Raw genomic sequence first — 16,378 nt, 5'->3', positions numbered from 1 at the left:
ACCTTTCAGTCTCCTGAGTGCTGGGATCACTGTATGTGTGTCACCATACCTGACTTGATCTTATTTTTTTTTCCTATATATATCATGTTTCAATAATCATTAGACATTTTAACCCCTCTTCCTTTTTCTTCGATTGGAGTGTGTGGTGTGTGTGTGTGTGTGTGTGTGTGTGTGTGTGTGTGTGTGTGTGTGTTGGTGCTTATTACAATAAATTACTCTTTTAGCCCCTTCTCATTTGAAATGCAAAAATTACTGGTTTTAATTTTTTATTTTGAGTGGGGGATGTCCTTTCAAGACAGGGTTTCTCTGTGTAGCCTTGACTGTCCTGGAAACCATTCTGTCAAACTCATAGATTCATCTGCCTCCTGAGTGCTAGAATTAAAGGTGTGTGCCATCACCACCGATGGCTAGATTCTTTTTTGTCTTTGTTTTGTTTTTGTTGAGGGGTTTAGATTCTTTTTTTGTTTGTTTGTTTGTTTTTGTTTTTTGAGGTAGGGTTTCTCTGTGGCTTTGGAGGCTGACCTGGAACTAGCTCTTGTAGACCAGGCTGGTCTCAAACTCACAGAGATCTGCCTGCTTCTGCCTCCCGAGTGCTGGGATTAAAGGCATGTGCCACCGTCACCTGGCTAGAAAAAAAAAATACTGTTTTAGGTTTTAAAACAGCAAAAAGAGGATTGTGATATATATTGTAGGAGTCAAACTTCTCCCCACTCATTGTTGCCATTTTCATCCTGGGTCCTCTCACCAGGTTTTATGTTATCTTAAAGTATTAGCACCTTGGGGCTGGAAAGATGGCTCAGAGGTTAAGAGCACTGGCTGCTCTTCCAGAGGTCCTGAGTTCAATTCCCAGCAACCACATGGTGGCTCACAACCATCCATTATGAGATCTGGTGCCCTCTTCTGGTGTGCAGATATACATGGAAGCAGAATGCTGTATATATAATAAATAAATAAAATCTTAAAAAAAAAGTATTAGCACCTTACAAGTATTGTGTAGTACCCTGCCCTTCCTGTCTGCTAATCCTTATTGTATCCCATGTTAATAGAAGGGGATGGATCTATAGACTTGAAGCATGTATCAGCTCCACGAGGGGTTTCTAGAAGAACAGCTCAGTCAAGAGCTGTAGGGCAGAATCTGTCCTGTAATGCTGCTTTCTGGCTTTGTTTTCAGTCTTCCTGAGGCCTGGGGCCTCTCTGTTTTCCTTTCAGAGGAATGTTGAAGCTTTAAAAATGTTTTCTAACTCCTTTCATGATAATTTGTTACATTCACTGATAAATGCACAGTAATGAAAAGCTATCATGACTTTAGTTGTACTTTTAAATTAATTCTTTAACTGGTCACAGCCAAAACCATGTATTTGAAAAATACCAATACGTTTAGTTTGAGAGCTAGCTTATTTGTTATATATTCAGCATGTGCTTGTGAAGAGCTCTGCAATAATTGCATTTTATTGATGTATTTATATATGTCCATGCCTGTATGTGTGTGTGGCAAGTGTATGATGTACCTGTGTGGGTGCATGTGGACATGGGTGCGGGTGGACATGTGTGTGGACTTGGCTTGAAGTTGATGTTGAGTATCTTTCTTGAATTTTCCTTCACTTTATATGTTAAAGCAGGGTCTCTTGATGAACCCAAAGCTCCCCAATTCCAGTTCTGATGCAAACTTTATATCCAGTGAGCCATTTTTCCAGACCCCTATCCATCCCTCTTATAGATTATTTTTTACCCCGACCTTCCTTTTTACTATCTGTGTAATCTTATGTCTCTCTCCTTATCTTTCCGTTAATCCCCAGAGTTTCAAGTCAACAAAATACAATATCTTAGGAAAACAAAAGTGTATCTTTTCTTTAGGGGGGAACAACCCAAATACTAATATTGGATCAGCTTCCAATAGCCTTCGTATTGATCGAGCTTAATGCTCAGAAGCCCATTCTACCTTACATAAAACCTTTAAAGGCTTTTGTTTCTGGCTAGTACAGGTCCCAGTGGGCCACTTAAAAACCAAAGTGTTCCTTTAACTTTGGTTCCAGGGCCAGTTTGAAGATTATCTCATTGATCTGAAGGTAATCCAAAGAGAGAATTCACATCTCCCAAATCAGGCTCTCAGAGGTTCATTTATTTCCTGGAGTTGTCTAAGCAGCTAATTAACTGTTTGGTCCAGCCAGTGCCCTTTGACTTATTGTTTCTTTGATGTTTTGGAAACTTAAGCCACATGAAGTCTGTTTCCTTATAGGAAGCAGTGAAAAACAGTGGAAAGAGCCCAAGGTTTAAGTCAGCTCTTCCTTGAATCTTCAACCTTTTTCTAACCTGTGACCTTGGATTTGCCTGTCTGATTCTTAGTTTCCTTATGTAAAATCAGACTAATAATACCTCATGGGATAGCTAGAGAGATTTAAGTAGGATGACATTAACATTTGAATTAACTTAGCAGGTACTTAATTTTATTACTATTGTTTCAATAATCTATAATAAAATACCGTTTTTTAAAAAAACTCATTTGTCTTGGTTTGGTAGTGCATTTTCTAATATTTTTCATCACTGTTAAGTTTTCAGTTTTTCAAATAATGAACTAAGAATTTTTTTTCTTATCCCTGTCTTTCTGCCTGCTTGCCCTTTTGGTGATACTAAAGAGTGAGCCGGGCAGACAAGGGCTGTGCCACTGAGCTATATCTCTAGCCCCCAACCTCAGTCTTTATCAGTCTCTCTATCTGGCAAGGGGATCTAATGAAGAAAAAGGCATTCTTGGAACAGATGTGGTTGCACACACTTTTAATCTCAGCACTCTGGAGACAGAAGCAGGTGCATCTTTATGAGTTTGAGACCAGCCTTGAGTACATAGTGAGTTCCAGAAAAAACAAGACATAGAGTGACCCTGTCTGAAAAATTAAAGAAAAAGACATTCTTACATAACCTTTCCAGATCCCAAGACTAAAGTTAAATTCACTTTCAGATACTACAGGGTTCAAAGACTAAATTGACTCAAGAAACTCTTTTCAGAGCTTGCTTGAGGGTACTGAATTAGGCAACAGATAACTGCTGCCTTTGGCTGCCTCTCTTGAATGTAGGAGTTTCGTTTTTAGGTACTTATGTTTGGCAGGTGAGTGATTCTGCTTATGTCTTTGTCTTATGTGTAGTCTCTCTGTTTTCTCCAGGGACAATGGTGACAGATCTAGGCACCGAGCTCCCCGAAATGCCCGAATGTCTGCACCTTCACTTGGACGCTTTGTCCCAAGGTAAGAACTGGATTGTAAGCATAAAGGGATCCTTGATGAAAGTCTAGGATTTCATTTTTGTTTGGCTTAATTTGGTTTTACAATTTTGGAACTAGAACCCAGAGCCTTGGCACATGCTAGAAAATCATTCTGCCACTGAGCCACATCATGCAGACCTTTAGAATTTAGTTTAATCTCTGGCTTTTGGATTATCCACACATGGAATTACTTCCTAATGAGTCTGTGTTCTAGTCATGCCTCTAAACATTTCATGGGAGATAATTAGATACAGTGCATTGAAGTATGGCACCAAGAGCATATTGCTCAAAGGTAGAAGTCTTGTGGTAGAGTCTCACTACATAGCTCTAGCTGGCCTGGATCTCATAGAGCTCTGTCGGCCTCTGCCTGTGAGTGCTGGGATTAAAGACATATACCACCACACCTAGCTAGTTTTACTTTAGAAATGAGGAGTTACAAATAAGGAGTTACAAATTTATAAAAGGATAAATCCTTTTTTTTTTAACACCTTTTTGAGCTTCAGTGGATTTTTAGGTTAGTGTTTCCTTTAGGCTATACAATTTATGTTCTGGGCTCAGTCTGGCCTTGAATTTGCAATCCTCCTGCCTTAGTCTCCCATGTGTTAGGATTATAGTTGTACATCATTATGCCCAGCCTTACTTAGCCAATGATTTTGTGACTCTGTGGTATGTCTTTGTTGTTTGATTGTCTTTACTTGGCTGTTAACATGTGATTCTTTCTTACAGACGTTTTTTGCTGCCTGAGTACTTGCCTTATGCTGGGATTTTTCATGAACGTGGACAGCCTGGCTTGGCTACTCACTCTTCTGTTAATAGGGTCCTGGCAGGTAAGGCAACAGTTCTTTGGATTTTGAAATTGTGAAAGGCAAGAAGCTAAAACTTCTTCCTCTTTCCCCTGTATTGATATAATTTTCTCTTAGCATCTGTCTAAATGTTTGTTTGGGCTTCTGTGCAGTTTCTTACTTCTAGGCAAGAATCAGTAGGGATGAGAAATTGTTTCTCTTGCCTAGTTCTACTTCCTTCAGTCCTTTTTGTAAAGAAAAAAAGTGGGGGAGGAATTTTCTTGTTGCTGTTTGTTTCTCTGTGTAGTAGTTCTGACTGTCCTAGAACTCACTTTTTGACCAGACTGGCCTCAAACTCACTGAGATCCACTTGCCTCTGCCTCCCAAGTGCTGGGATTAAAGGCATTCACCACACGCTACCCCCATCTCCCACTCCCCACCCCCCACCATTGGCAGGAAGGAAGAAATTTAAGCCCATTTGTATCTTAATATAGGTAACTAAATCCTGACTATGCTTTAATCAGATGATAAAGGTATCTTCTCGTTCATGGTTCAGTTGGTGAGATACTCATAAGCTAGATCCTATGATTTTTAATTAAGAGCTTAATACAAACCTCTCGCCCCTTTGATTCTGCCAGCACATGAGGATTCCAGTTCCTGGAATCTCATGAGGAAGGAGGAGAGGACAGACTTGTGGAGCCAACTCAGAACTCCATGTGGTAGAAAATAGGCTAGGCAAATGCTGCTGAGGTGGTTTATGATGAGTGAATTCCTTAAGTGACCCATGCTTTGGATTTCTGAGGCATGATGTGACCAGGTTCTGAGACATGTAGGCACCTACTTCTGGACAGTCTCCAAAAAAGGAAACAAAACAGACATCCATTTTTTGTGATAAAGGTTGTTTCCTCATTACATTGTTTGCCCTCCTTCCCATCACTTGCACTGCCAACTTATAAAATTATGTCTGAAAATGTATAAAATTTCATTTGTATTAGGCATATCTTAAAGGGGTCTTTGATTAGAAAATTTCAAATGGTATTGTGGTTTTAGAAAATCTGGACCATGTGATGGTTAAAGGTAGAAAGGCAACTGGTATGAAGATGGCACTGCAGGGCTGGGAATGTCACATGCTGTTAGCTTTGTTTCTCTCTCTCTCTCTCTCTCTCTCTCTCTCTCTCTCTCTCTCTCTCTCTCTCTCTCTGGAAAGGAGCAACATAGTGTCACAATGTACCATAGGCCTGGAATTTGGCTATATAGATCAGGCTGGCCTCTGCCTCCCAAGTGCTGAGATCAAAGGTGTAGAAGTGTACATCCCAAACCCCAATATTTTAGGGATTTTTTTTTTTTTTTTTTTTTTTTTTGAAATGAGGTTTCACTATGTACCGGTGGATGGCTTAGAACTTAACATGGAGACCAGGCTGGCCTTGAACTCAGAGATCTGTCTCCCAAGACTGAGATTAAAGTCCTGAGCCGCCAAAATGAGCTTTGTTTTAGAATTTTTAACGATGTTGCTGTGGCAACTGGCAGGCCATGGAATCTAGTCCTCCCCAAAGTATACCCTTGATGTAACATTGAAATCTAGAATCCCACAGTCCTCAGGAGTTTCTCTGCCAAACACTAGAACTTCATAGGCCCTGTCTCCAGATAGCTGTCAGAAGAGGGCTCTGGCCATAGTTGTTAAAGACAGTGAATTTGTGCCTCTCCTTGCCTGACATTGCTGTGTGACTTGGCTGAAGACTTGTGAAAGATAACCACTTGCTGCCAGGCAATGATACCAGAGAACTCCTCTGCTCCCTTCTGTGTTCCAGACACCTGCCTCCACCACTCCACATGGCACATCTTTCCCTTCTGCTGCCAGCCAAATCTCTGTTTCCTTGCCATTAAGCTTTTTTTGCTGTTGTTTAATAACAGCTGTATAGTTTTTCTTTTCTCCCTTTGCTCTAGTAATTTTTCACCTTTACTTTTCATTCCCTACTTTCTGACAAGTGTCCTGACAACTGCAGGCTTGGTTGTCCTTACAGATGTCTTTGACTATAGGTGGCATGTTTTAGTCTTTTATAGGTTATATATAGGTATGACACCTACTGAGAGAATTTATCAAATGATTGTAAATGCCACTAAGAGAAGGAAATCTACACTCTTGAACCTCATACCTGAGTTAGCAATTGTTTCTATTCATCATTAATACTCATTTTCTCAGTAGCAATATTAGCATGCCTATTGTGACTTCCTGTGAAGCTGTCGTCATGTGTAGATACTTGGATGTCCCTCCATATTCTGTTAACAGCGATGTCATTCTTCTTTATCTTTCCTTTAGAAAATTGCAGTAATAATAGTAACAGCAAGAAAAACCTGAGTGTGTATTACTTACTGTGTACTAGGAAGCATTTTAAGTACCTTAGGAAAATTTTGTTTCAATCCTGCAGTAGTTCTGAGACAACTGGTATTATGTAATGAACAATGGAGTGAACACCAGTGACTCTGGACAGGCCTTAGCCATAAAGCTAGAGAGTAGAAGAGACAGTACTGAGCCCAGACAATGAACTTGATGAGACTTAAACTCTAAGCTACTTTCCTAGTCTGCTGCCTCACAGTTACTTAAAAAAGACAAAACGTCAACACAGAATTTCTTTTCCAAGACCTTAACACAGAAGACAGAAAGGGCTCCCAGGAATCTTTCACTGACCGTCAAAGAGTTTTTTCTTATTCATTTCTTCTGTTTTAAATAGTGGTTCCTAGGCATGACCCTTAATATCTGAGCAGTGCTTGCTGAGGGAGATCTTACTACATAATAATAGCTTTTTCTCTGAGCCTTTTTGTTCTCCTAGATATAGATGTTTGCTTTTTATCAAACTTGTGGCCATGTAATTGAGATGCTATAATAATGGCTTTCAGAGTGCAGGAGAAACTGATTGGCCTCTTAACAGCAAACATTCCCAATTTTCCTAGGAAGGAACTTTCTTTCTCTTACATGATTGGAACAAGACTGTGATGGTCACAGAACTGTTACACTCGGTAAATACTTGTTCTGCAGTTGTCCCAGTCCAGGCAGTGTGCTGGGCTCTCAGTGTAAACAAAACAGACTGAATGTATCTTGAAGTCTTGGCGTTAGATCATACCTTACAGTACTGCTCAGTTCTTGGTTCCAGACATAAGTAGAACTTTTTTGGCTTTTTGCAAAAAACATTTGGCAGATGTAGAAGGATAAAGCAAGCACACAATTGCAGTTTTAGGAGTTGTGACCAGTACTCTGGTGGCAAATGACTCTCCAGTGGGCTCTCAGTAAATCTATTTAGAAATACCAGTAAAAGTAGATTTGTGGAAAATTAAGATCCTTTCAAAGAGCCTGGGACAAATGAAGCCATTGCATCAGAGTGCTAGTATTTTGTTAATCTTTATCTCTTCTTTTTTATTTGGTGCCATCTCCAAAATTCTGTAGGTCCCTACTGGTTTCCAACCACCTATCAACTTAAGGCAGCACAGATTCTGGATGCATACTTAAAGAAATATACATACCCTTAAGTGCTATTGCAACTTTAACATGTATATTGGGGGTGGGGTGCATGTAGCAGCCTAGAAAGCTCTTGTAGCTGACTTTTTAGTAGACAAGGGCTGAAATGAAGCTAGCCACTGCCTCAGTAGACTAGGTGTAGTCCTTAGTACTTTCCTTTACACTGTCTCTATAAATCATTGTTCCAACCCTGTGAAGTAGTTCTACGTGGCAGGGAAGAAAAGTGGAGCTCAGAGAAGTGTCATTTGTCTAGCATAGTACTGTGGAGAGGCAGAGCTAGGAGATTAAAACTAGTCTTCCTAACTCTCATCTATCTTCTGAGCCATTTTGCTGGAGTTCAAGTAAGGAGTATCTTAAGCTTGTTCTTAAGATTGTAATAGTTTTTGACATGTTTGAGGCCTCAGAGAAGTGAAATGAGAAGTCCTGGCATAGTACAGCTTCCTGTTAATTACTTGGAGAACAAAAATCTTCTGAAGATAGGGCCCGAGTAATGTAGGGTATGTTATCTGCACTGCATAATCCTCTTGACTTTCATCCTAATGAGCATCTGTTCCTGGCAGATGTAAGCCTGATGCACTTAATTCACTATTTTGATTAAAATCAATGGGAAGTGTCAGGGTCATTGAAATCTAGTCAAATGTACTCGGCTAGAGATGGCCTTGTGCCCAGTCATCTTTGTTTCTCCTTTGACACTTAAGTCCATTGGCTCTCAACTTGTGGGCCACAACCCCTTTGTGAGTTGTTGACCGACCTTTTCACAGGGGTCACCTAACACTATCAGAAAACACAGATATTTACAGATGTTTACAGTAGCAACATTGCAGTTATGAAGTAGCAGCAAAAATAATTTTATGCCTAGGGGTCACACAACATGAGGAACTGTATTAAAGGATTTTGGCATTAGGAAGGTTGAGAACCATTGATTTAGTTGTTTAGGGTGCATTTTTCTTTTTCTGCATAATTTACTGTCTCTATGTATTTAATTTTGGTGTGGTTTAAGAACAACATACTAGCTGGGCATTGGTGGCACATGCCTTTATTTCCAGCACTCAGGAGGCAGAGGCAAGCAGATCTCTGTGAATTCTAGGCCAGCCTGGACTACAGAGTGACTTCCAGGACAGGCTCAAAAGCAATACAGAGAAACCCCAATCTTAAAAAAAGAAAAAAAAAAGAAAAAAGAAAAAAGAACAATTTATTGTAACTTGTTTTTTTCTGCTTAGCATATGGGCTAACATAGCAAATGTGCTTGATCAGAATGTGTATTCTATTAATATTAGGTGAAGTCCAGATGCTTGTCTAATAGTGTTGATGTTTTATGAATCATTGTTGGTTTTTTGTCTTGATCTGTCAATTGTCAAAATGATATTGAAACAAATTATTGTTGCTGAATTGTGTATTTCTCCCTGGTTACTTTTCTACTAAAGTGTTCTTGATATTGTCATTAGATGCATATATGTTCATAATTTTTATATCTTCATGATGAATTAAAATTAACTCTCATACTATAAAATGTCCATGTTTATATTAGTATAGCTAGTCTAACTCTTTCATGGTTTCTGATAAATATCAATTCATGATAAATCATTTTCTATCCTCCATTTTCAGCTTAGTTGTTTTTGTATATTTGTTTGGCATAGTTTCACTGTGTAGTTCAGGTTGTCTGGAGCTTACACTTTAACCTAGGTTACCCTTGAACCCAAAGTGAGCCTCAGCCTCCCATGAGTAAGCCACTATGACTGTCTTTTATTTACACTTTTTTTTTAAAACCAAAAGAAAGGAATATGTTTGTACCTTCATTTTTAAAAATGTATCTTTTATTTGTGTGTATGTATATATGTGAATGTGAGTGTGGACTTGCATGTGCTACACACTGTTTAATACAAACTAATACATTCTCTGTGTAAAAGGACAGCTTTAGGATCTGGTTCTTTCCTTCCACCGTGGGTTCTGGGGATCAAACTTGGATTGTCCAGTTTGCATAGTGAGTGCTTTTACTTTCTGAGCCTTCTCGCTGTCCCCACATCTTGTTTTACCTTGAGTCAGACAGTCTCTGTCTTTGGATTAGTTAATTCACATTTAAAGTTATTATTGTGGATTTTTGACTGCCTTTTTGGTGTTTGTTTTCTGTGTCTTTAGTGTTTTTTGCTTGTTTGTTTTTGGTCTGATTTCTCCTATACTGACTTGAATATCATCTACCATGCCTTTGCTGATTTTCAAAGAATATTTTACTAGAATTTACTTTATATTTATACAGATTTGAATTTGGTAAGATAGGTAGACATTGCCCATCATAGCTCTGTTGTTCCTTTTCCCGCTGTTGTGCAGTCATTGGCATATATATTAAATCCAGAGATACTACAAACACAACAATTTAATTGCTTTACGTACTCTTATGTTCCAAGTATCCTTCTGTTTGTTGATTTTTTTGGGGAAGACAGAGCTATCTCTTTACTTATAGTATTTTGTTTTTCCTCATTAACTTTTTTTCTAGTCCCTTTCCACACATTATTTCTCATTTGGTTATTTTTGTTCTTTGAGACAGGGTCTCACTGTGGAACCCAGCCTGGCCTTACACTTGCAATCCTGCTTCAGCTTGCCCAAGTGCTGGAATTATGGATAATGTATTACTAGTGCTGGCATTCTTCTTACTACCTATAAAATATCAGTGTTCTCTCTCTCTACATGTCTTCCACTTGCCTTGTACGTTAGGGAGTTCCTATGAGGGGCTTTCTAGCCTATTTTGGTCAATCTCAGTAGACATCTGGGGCCTTGGGCTTTCTGATTTTTAGGAACTATCCTAATTTGACAACCTGATAGCAGCATGATTGTCTAGAACAACAAATTGCTTTGTCATTCATTGTGTACCAACTTTGTATTTGAATTATCAAATCTGGGAAAGATGAGTGGTAATAAATATAGTTGGGTCATCTTGGCATTAAGTACAAATAGAAATAAATAATGATTTTGTATTCTCTTTCTCTCTGCTTTGTACCCCTCGGGGACCCTGTAGCCAAGCAAGTAAAGTGAGTAGCACATTCCCAGTCAACGTCAATTAAGGTGACTGTTTATAATCCCAGATAAATTGACAATTAGTGGTGGTGGTACTAACTAGTGCTGCTTTAATAATTAACCCAATTACCTTTCCTTCTGCTCCAGCGATGAAAGTGAGGATGATAAAGGGCTGGCTTGGTTGCCTAGGAAATAGTAAATGTAGCACTCCTTGAGAACACAGTCCCAGCTGCTGGCCAGCACCAGGTAAAGCTTTTTGCTTATTTTGGTATGCACAGCCATTGTTACAGTCAGTACTCTCTCTCAGCCCATCTCCCTAGAATCTTCTTAGAACCCCAGTGAGAGGTGTGCTTTTTGAGAAAAACCTGCCTTCAAGTGTTTATGCTGCATTCCCTGTATTCCTTCAGGCTTTTCTAGGGGGGAAATACTGGCCTTGTCAATAAACTTTGCTGTCCCTTTAATATTTCAGACTTGGTTCTTCTGAGTTTTTCTCTTTCCCAGTGCTACTTTACCCCTGAGTCTTTATTGTACTGTCACTTTGAAACACACAGCACTTTATTAATGCTTATTGCTAGTTGTTTCCAAGCACTTGGGGTATTAAAAGAGAATTAAATGCCCCCTGGGAGTTTATAGTCTAGCCAGGGAGTGACCCAATTTTGGTTTTCTGTGTTTTTCAGGGGTTGGTTTTGTTTGTTTGTTTGTTTGGGGCCCTGCCACTAAAAAAATTACTGTATAACTTTTTGTCTGATTTGAAAAAAACATGGATTGTGTTCCCATTCATTGTTCCAGTGGGGCCTCACAGAAGGATAACTGCCATTTGCAGAGTAAGTCTGTTCACAGGCAGGCTTTAGAACATGACTATTTATAATTAAATATTTATTCTCCTTCTAGCAGTTTAATCTTAGGTAATTTGTTTAATTTTGGGATTCAGGTTTCTCACTTGTGTAATAAATTTAAGAATAGGGCTTAGCATATAGGATTAAGGGTTAAATGAGTTAACAAGTGAAGCATTCCTAATCTGAAAGTCTGAAATGCTCAAAAATCCAACATTTTGAGCATCAGTACAGTGCAGGGGAAAGTTCCACACAACACTGCCTTGTTTTGTGTATAAAATTATTTAAGATATTGTATGAATTACCTTTAGACCATGTGTACATGGTATAAGTTTACATGTGTACATGTAAGTTTTTTGTTTCAGCTGGGTCCCAGTAATCCATAATCAAGGGAGGAATGTCTAAAATTGAGACTACTTCTAGGTTCAGAATTTCAAATAGGGGATATTAAATTCATATGTGTGAAGTACATAGAATAACACTGTGTGACTCACATAGCGTTCAGTTGATGATAGTTATGCTCACTATGTGAGCCTCCAAAAGCTACAGAGAAACCCTGTCTCAAAAAAAAAACACAAAATAATAATAATAATAATAATAATAATAATAATAATAATAATAATTTGTTAATTTCATCATGTTTGGATGAGACCCCACCGGTGACTTGTATTTTGAATTCTCTGTTCTCTGGAACTTCCATAGACCTAGCATGATCTAAATAAAGGCTTGAGTCTGGTGATTGTGATCTTTGCTGGCTAGTTTTATGTCAGTTTGACAAAAGCTAGAGTCATTTGGGAAGTGGGAACCTCAATTGAGAGAATACCTCCAGACTGGCCAGTGGGCAAGCCTACAGGGCATTTTCTTAATTAGTGATTGCTGTGGGAGGAAACAGCTCATTGTGGGTGTTGCCACCCCTGGGTTGATAGTCCTGGGTACTGTTATAAAGCAGTCTGAGCAAACCATGGTAAGCAAGTCAGTAAGCAGTGTTCCTCCATTGCCTCTGAATCAGTTCCTGCCTCCAGGTTTCTGCCCAAACTTCCTTTAAACTTTCTCTGGTAGCAGAAATCCATTATAAACCCAGGAAGGGCTTTGAACACCCCACTTTGCTGTCTTATTTCTCTGTCAGATTTTACCCGTGATGAGTTACATGCAGGAAGGTAACAATCCATGTAGACTACCCACCACTTAAAACTGTTTTGTTGTTATTTATTGTTGTATCCATGATGGGCGTGGTGTATGTGCCACAGTACATTTATGAAGGTTAGAGAGAATATCAAGTGCCTTTACCTGATGAGCCCTCTCACCAGCCCCTACCACTTCTTTTTAAAAGGGCTGGAGAGATGACTCAGAGCTTAAGAGCACTGGCTGTTTTTCCAGAGGTTCTGAGTTCAATTCCCAGCAACTACATGGTGGTTCACAACCATCTGTAATCAGATCTGGTGCCCTCTTCTGGCCTTTAGGAATACATACAAGCAGAACACTGTATACATAAAATAAATAAATAAATAAATAAATAAATAAATAAATAAATAAATAAATCTTAACAAAAAATTCACACAGAAAAAAACTCAGGGTCGTTACATTTTCCCTTTTCATGTCCCCTCCAAAGCCTAATTTTATTCCAAGCTAGCTGAAAATGCCATGGGAGCTGGCAGACAGCACCTCTCACTCTCTATTCTGAAGTAAAGCCAACCTGTGAATGTTGATTTCCTTTAATACCTGCTGATCCACAGGACACCTCTTCCCCTCCATCCCTGTTATCTGTATCTCAACTGGAAAAGCCAGCATGGATATTTTGTAACAAGCCTTAATGTAGAAAGAGATACCTGTATGTGACTGATTAATGTCTTTTGGGTTTTGGGTGTGTTTCTTTTGGTTCTCTATTGGCACTCCAGAGCTAGCTACTTATACCCTACAACTACATCTTTCATTCTGTAAAAACATTCTTCTTTTTAAAAAGTAGATTTTTTAATCTTTGAAAATTATATGCAATATATTTTATTTGGAGTTTTTATTTTTATATATTTTGATCTTCTCTATCTCCTTCCAACTCCCCCCCTCCATACACACTTATCTCCCTCCTGATAGCCTCTTATTACCAACCCATTGAGTCCAGTTAGTACACACCATATGGGCAAGGTTGTGGAGCTATCCAATGGAGCATGAGCCATATTCCTAAAGAAAAGTGGCTCTTCTTCCTTCAGCTAGGGAATGGAGCCTTAAGACCTCCTACTTTATCCATGATGGAATTTTTACTGGCTTATTCTTGTCTATGTCTTATCAAGGTATCCACAGCCACTGTGAGTTGATGTGTGAATCCGCCATGTCATGTCCAGAAGGCAGCATTTCACAGTTCTCACAATCCTGCAGCTCTTACATTTTTTTTGCCTACTCTTCCACCATATTCCTTGAGCCTCAGATGGAGAGAAGGTGATATAAATGACCCATTTATAGCTGGGCCCTCACTGTCACTTATTCTTAGCACTTTGACCAGTTATGAGTCTCTGCAATTAATACTACCTATTGAAGGGTGAGGAGGCTTGTCTGACCGAGGCTGTGAGCAAAACTAGGCTATAGGTATAAACATATATGTTCAGAAAGTAGTTTGACAGCATGGCCATTTACTGAAACAATTCCAGTATGCTTGACCTTCCAATTGTTTCTTTATAAAAGTAGTACAAGTAAGTCCCCATTTATCATAAGCCCAATCTACTGCAGCTGTATGCCACACAGGAGGGGCCCACCTTTACTTCCTTGTCTTGAACTATGCGACTGAATTCTTCAGAGCTACCTGGAAACAAACTCATGTTCTTTACTTTTGTGGCTCAGAACTGTTAGAGCAGATTTAAACAAACAAACCAAAAAACAGCTGGGTGGTAGTGAACAATAACAACCGTGGAGCCCGGTGGTGTTGCAGACCTTTAATCTCAGGACAGTCAAGACTACACAGAGGAACCCTGTCTAAAAATCAAAAATCAAACCATACACACACATGTAGAGGGATTTTTGTTTGGGCTGCTGGCTCACACACACACAAAAAATGACACAAAGACTTATTAATTATGAAAGTTCAGTCTTAGCTTAGGCTTGCTTTTAATTAGCTCTTATAAGTTAAATTAACCCATGTTTCTTAAATCCAAGGTCTTCCACACATTTGTTACTTATTTCCATTTTGCCCATACTGCTTCCTCCTCACTTGGCTTGGGGACTCCACCTTTCTTCTTCTCCTGAGACCTCTCTGTCCCCAGAAGTCCAACCTAACCTCTTCCTGCCTAGCTATTGGCCGTTCAGCTCTTTATTAAACCAACCACAATGACACATCCTCAACTCAGTGGAAAGGAATATTCCACAATATTTCCCCCTTTTTGTCTAAATAAAAAGAAAAGGTTTTAACTCTAACATAATAAAACTATAAACAATAATAACAATTATCAGGGAGCTGGAGAGATGGTTCAGTGGTAAGAGCACTGGCTGCTCTTTCATAAGACCCAGGTTCAATTTTCAGAACCCACATGACAGCTGACAACGCTCTGTAAATCTAGTTCCAGGGTATCCAATACCCCCAGACCACACAAAACATACATTCAGACAAAACACTCATGCACATGAAGTTAAAAATAAATAAATTCTTTAAAGAGAAAGAACAGTTATCAGGTAAGAATTATATTTTTATATCCAGTCCATTTGTAGTTGGAAAATTCAGAGAAAAAATTCCACTATCTATCTTATCTTGGTGAGTCCAAAGTCTTGTACCTAATTCTTTTTCTAGCATAACTAAGGAATCTAATCTTCAAACCCATCAAAGACCCAAGAAGAATATAATATTACCTGAATAAACAGGAAGTGCAGAACAAGCACTTTCCAAAACTGTGAGAAATGACAGAACCACCTAGTTGTCTGGATAGTCATCTGAGGTTCCTCTGCAACATTGGGGTATCCATCTTTGACCTACAGACTTAGAATATCTGACAGCATTTTAGTAAAGCAGGAATTTTGAAGGGCTGTATCACCTTGTCTTATCCAGTTCATCAGTCACCTTCTTTTGTGTCCTGCTTGTCCAGTTTGGACAGCATATTGTCAGCAGTCAAAGCAAGGGTAGATTCTTGCCCACATAGCTAGGTTTGCCACATTAAAAGCAAACTCCATGTGGGGTTCTTCCATACCCATCATCCTTGTTTTGAGTAAATTGGTGCTTCCAGGAGCAAATGTGTCATGAAAATCCTTATGTTATAAAAACATTTTAAATTCCATATTTTGTAGGTCTTTGAAGTGTTTGAAGACTATCTATTTGAATATAGCTGACCTTGAAAACATACCTAACATGACTAAGTTTGATTGTTATAGATGACTACTAACCTGTCTTTATTTTTATTGTCATAAATAGGCTTTCAGGACTAAAACTTTACATTACATTTTTAAATGAGCTAGATAGGTACAATAACTTAAACAAATGTAGAAACATATATACAGTATAAGAAAAATAACCTTAAATTTGTATCAAAATTTACAAAAGTATACAAAAATCCATACCAATGTAAAATATTTGAAATTAGTGGTTGTTCAAAAGTAGACTCAACAATCTACCCTTTTATCACATCATTTCTATATTAGGTATGCGCCCCCCCCTTCCCTTCAGAAAGAGTTCTCTGAACTCTTTTTTTTCCTGACTGTAGCCATTAACAACTTGTAACTACCCCCCCCACATGATGACAAACATCCATAACCCACCAAATGACCAAAAACTGCCCACCTCACCTTGTGAGAATATGGGCATCATGTTCTCTAGACATTTCCTGTCTGGGGCGCTAGCATCTTTAGGGGACTCTTGAGAAAATTGGGATAATGGTCAAGTGCTGGGAGAGCTAGTGTATTCGTTTCTGTGTAATGGGAAAGTACAGAGTTTATCTGAAGTCTTGACTGGACTTCACAGTTACTCTGTGATGCTGGGCAGCTTTGAAGTTGTGGGTGCAGAATTTTGAGGAAACTAGAA

The 16,378-nt window shown here is 38.9% G+C and overlaps 1 protein-coding gene across 10 annotated transcripts in view; it reads left to right on the top strand.

Annotated features, from left to right (window-relative positions):
• The window catches only part of Ambra1 (autophagy and beclin 1 regulator 1), a 206,923-nt gene that overhangs the window by 100,004 nt on the left and 90,541 nt on the right, over window positions 1–16,378 (top strand). For all 10 annotated transcript variants that reach the window (XM_027422500.2, XM_027422502.2, XM_027422501.2 and 7 more), the window contains 2 exons: window positions 3,156–3,236; window positions 3,980–4,080. In XM_027422500.2, coding sequence (XP_027278301.1) covers window positions 3,156–3,236; window positions 3,980–4,080 — 182 coding nt within the window. The remainder of the gene's footprint in view (window positions 1–3,155; window positions 3,237–3,979; window positions 4,081–16,378) is intronic.

Source organism: Cricetulus griseus, chromosome 6, assembly GCF_003668045.3.
Source record: "Cricetulus griseus strain 17A/GY chromosome 6, alternate assembly CriGri-PICRH-1.0, whole genome shotgun sequence".
NCBI classification, from domain to species: Eukaryota; Metazoa; Chordata; class Mammalia; order Rodentia; family Cricetidae; genus Cricetulus; species Cricetulus griseus.
Note: the sequence above shows the minus strand (reverse complement) of the source record. Positions and strands in the feature narration are given on the sequence as shown.